The sequence below is a fragment of the Cebus imitator genome, unplaced genomic scaffold (assembly GCF_001604975.1).
Source record: "Cebus imitator isolate Cc_AM_T3 unplaced genomic scaffold, Cebus_imitator-1.0 Scaffold331, whole genome shotgun sequence".
NCBI lineage: Eukaryota > Metazoa > Chordata > Mammalia > Primates > Cebidae > Cebus > Cebus imitator.
In genome coordinates, this window is record NW_016107646.1 from 1,265,034 (window position 1) to 1,268,957 (window position 3,924).

At 35.8% G+C, this 3,924-nt stretch overlaps 1 protein-coding gene across 1 annotated transcript in view; it reads left to right on the forward strand.

The window, feature by feature from the left end:
- VPS13B (vacuolar protein sorting 13 homolog B) overlaps positions 1-3,924 on the forward strand; it is an 829,147-nt gene that overhangs the window by 74,864 nt on the left and 750,359 nt on the right. The window contains exon 6 of the mRNA XM_037730112.1: positions 3,174-3,355. Coding sequence (XP_037586040.1) covers positions 3,174-3,355 — 182 coding nt within the window. The remainder of the gene's footprint in view (positions 1-3,173; positions 3,356-3,924) is intronic.

Sequence of the window (3,924 nt, forward strand, 5' to 3'; positions counted from 1 at the left end):
TTTTTTATGCCAGGACCATGCTGTTTTGGTTATTATTGCTTTTAGCATATTTTAAAGTCAGGGAGTATGATGCCTCCAGCTTTGTTCTTCTTGCTTGGAGTTGCTTTGAGTAATCAGGGTCTTTGTGGTTCCATGCAAATTTTAGGATTGTTTTTTCAAATGTCTGTGAAAATGTCATTGGTATTTTGATAGTTGATAGGGATTGTGTTATTTCGCAGATTGCTTTGGATAGTATGGAAATGATTTTGGAAGAATTCCCTCCACTTAAATATTTTGGAATAGTTTGTGAATATTGGTATTAATTCTTTAAATGTTTGGTAGAATATGACAGTGAACCCATCAGGTCTTAGGCTTTTCTTTGATTGCTTTCTCCAGGCTTGGGAAGTTTTCTCTTACTATTTCTTTGAATAAGCTTCCTACCCCCTTTTTAAAAATAGTATTCTTACATGTTGTATTTTGGGTTTGCTGTTTTCAATCAATACTATGTTTTTTTTTTTTTTTAACTATGCTTTGGGCTCTGGGGTACATGTGCACATCCTGCATCCTGCAGGATTGTTGCATAGGTACATACATGTCATGGTGGTTTGCTGTCTCCATCCTCCCCTTCCCCATTGCCTACATCTGGCATTTTTCCTGGTGTTATCCCTCCCCAGCCTCCCCACTACCCTACCCTGCTGTCCCTCCCCCCACCCTCCCACTGTCCCTCTCCCCACCCTCCGACTGTCCCTCCCCCCCACCCTCCCACTTCCCCCCCCCACCCCCCAATCTAGCCCAGTGAGTGTTGTTCCCTTCCCTGTGCCCAAGTGTTCTCGTTGTTCATCATCTGCCTATGAGTGAAAACATGTGGTGTTTGGTTTTCTGTTCTTGTGTCAGTTTGCTGAGAATGTGGTTTGAATAGATTCAATACAATGCTTTTAATATTTCCTTATACTGGCATATATAGTTATAGAGCACTAATTTCAGCGATAAATAATATTTTACTGATTAAATTGTAGCGCATTTCTAAAGTAAGTACCAGAAACTATAATTCATCTTGTAAGTTTTTAAAATATAGTTGCTCTTATATTTTGTGTTTAAGAAAAAGCATTTTTAGGCCAGGCATGGTGGCTTACGCCCATAATCCCAGCACTTTGGGAGGCTGAGGCAGTTGGATCACGAGGTCAGGAGTTTGAGACCAGCCTGGCCAAGATGGTGAAACCCTGTCTCTGTTAAAAATACGAAAATTAGCTGGGTATGGTGGCGGGCGCCTTAATCCCAGCTACTTGGGAGGCTGAGGCAGAAGAACTGCTTGAAACTGGAAGGCGGAGGTTGCAGTGAGCCAAGATCACGCCACTGCACTCCAGTCTGGGTGACAGAGCAAGACTCTCTCTCAAAAACAAAAACAAAAACATTTTAAAACTTAATAATTTCCTCTTTTACTGAATAATAATTTTCTAGAGTAACCTTGAAATATCAGTACTTCACATTCTTTTTTTAAGAGACAGTCTTACTCTGTTGTTCAGGCTGGAGTGCAGTGGCATGATCTTGGCCCACTGCAAGTTCTGCCTCCCAGGTTCAAGCTGTTCTCATGCCTCAGCCTCCTGAGTAGCTGGGATTGCAGCGTTTTCCGCCATGCCCAGCTAATTTTTGTATTTGTAGTAGAGATGGGGTATCACCACTTTGCCTAGCCTGGTTTTGAACTCCTGGCCTCAAGCAATCTGCCTCGGCTTCCCAAAGTGCTGGGATTATAGGTGTGAGAACCATCATGCCTGGCCTGAATAGCTTACATTCTTGTAGCACAGTAAATAAGAACATGAACTCTGCAGTAAGGTTGCCAGAGTTTGAATTACAGCTCTGATCTTTATAAACTGTACAACAGTAGACAAATTATTTATTACCACTGTGCCTCAGTTTTCACATCTTTTAACAGGACTATGTAAATATTGTCAGATAAGAGATGTAAAAGATGTAGTGTAGTATCTCATATCAAATACTCAGTAAATGATAATTGTTTATCATAAAGAGAGGGAAGGAAATGCATACAGGATATCTTATTTTTTTTTCTCATTTCTAGTCCTACTATTGTAATTTCTTAATTTGTATACCTGTATAATATTAGTAACTAAATCATATATTCATATAATATGTAAATTTGAAATGATATGGTAGTCATGTATCTTTTTCAACTACTGGACAACTTTGAAATTTATCTGCAAATACTACTACTGTTTAGACACATCTTCTCTGATTTTTTCTTTTTAAAAACTTAATAAAATAAAATGTTGAATTAATTAGAAGTTGCTAGGATATACTCAGAAATAGGGTTATTATAACCTGAACTAAAACACATTTTATTGTTTCTTAAATTCCCATGGCTAACTTAAACTCACTGGGCAAGTAGATTTCAGCCTTATATTTACCTAGGAATTGCTTATCAGTTAAGAATAAAATTATTGATTTGCTAAAGGCTTCATTTTATAGTTTTATAATTTACCATCAATTGTTTTATTTTTATTCCTTTGAAAATATACTCTAGACTGGTGATTTCTTTATTAATGTGGTGGTGTACACTAGACCTTTCTGTGATAATAGAAGTGTTTTATATTTTCACTTTCCAGTATGGTAACCACTAGCCACATGTGGCTGTTAACACTTGAAATGTAACTAGTGCAACCAAAGACCTGAATTTTTATTTTTATATAAGTTTAATTAATTCAAATAGCCACATATGGCTGGTGGCTACCATATTGGATAGTGCAGGTTTAGAGTAGCAGAGAGTTTTTTAATATAAAATAAATGTCAAATGAATGACTTTTTCAAAGAATTATCTTTAATATGGATTCTTAAGAATTTTGTTATCTCATTGTGTAAGAGAACTGTAGTGAAATTTTTCATAATTAAAAAAACGTGTAGTTATGTTCTATGCAGATTGAGGGTAAGCGAATTCGGTCTCTAATTCTCCATACGTAAAATAGGGAGGGTTGTGCCTATTTCATAAAGTTGTTGGAAGATTTAAATTATATAATAAAATGAAAAGTTCATTGCATATTGTTTGGCATTATGTATGTATTAAATGCTCCGTGAATCTTATTTTCTGTTATTGTTAATTTTATTGCTGTTTATACTAATAAATAATAGTCGCCTTTCCCCTGCTAATTTTCCTTTTTACTTAAAATATTTTCCTTTCTGTTTAGCAACTGATTTGGTGCTGAGAAAGGTTATCAATTTTTCTGACTGTACAGTTTGTCTTGATAAACGGAATGCCAGTGGTAAAATAGAATTTTACCAGGATCCTTTATTGTACAAATGTTCCTTCAGAACTCGTCTTCACTTTACATATGATAACCTAAATTCCAAGATGCCGTCTGTTATTAAAGTAGGTATTTCTTATTTTTTTTGTGGTTAAGTTGCGTGTCTCTATTTTGTTGATTGACTCTTGTGGATGCTAATCATTATTAACAAATGATAAAGAAATTAACCTTATAAATATTTATGATATTTGTTTTTATAAAAGTTTTATGTTTATGATTTTTATGTTATATTTATACATTTCTGTATAATGTGTTCTAGTAGAGTTTAGAGACATTTTTCTATAACTGTAATTTTTTAAAAATTTTATCCAGCTGTTTATTAGTGTTTCTCTCTTCAAGTAGATAGAGGAAATAATATTAAAAAGTATATTTATACCCATAATGGACTGCATATCAGTATTCTATATTTCAGTTCTTGTAATCTTGTTCAGCATGATCTGTGGACCATACTTTTTCTTCTCTTTACTTGGTGACTTTGTAAAGCTTGATATGCTAACCTAATATTTTAGTTTATTGGTTCCCTTCCCCTCCTCCCCTCCCCCCTCCTCCCCTCCCCCTTCTTCCCTTCCCCCTTCTCCCCTCCTCCCTCTTCCTCTCCCTGCTCCTTCCCTTCCCTTACACCTCACCTCCCCTC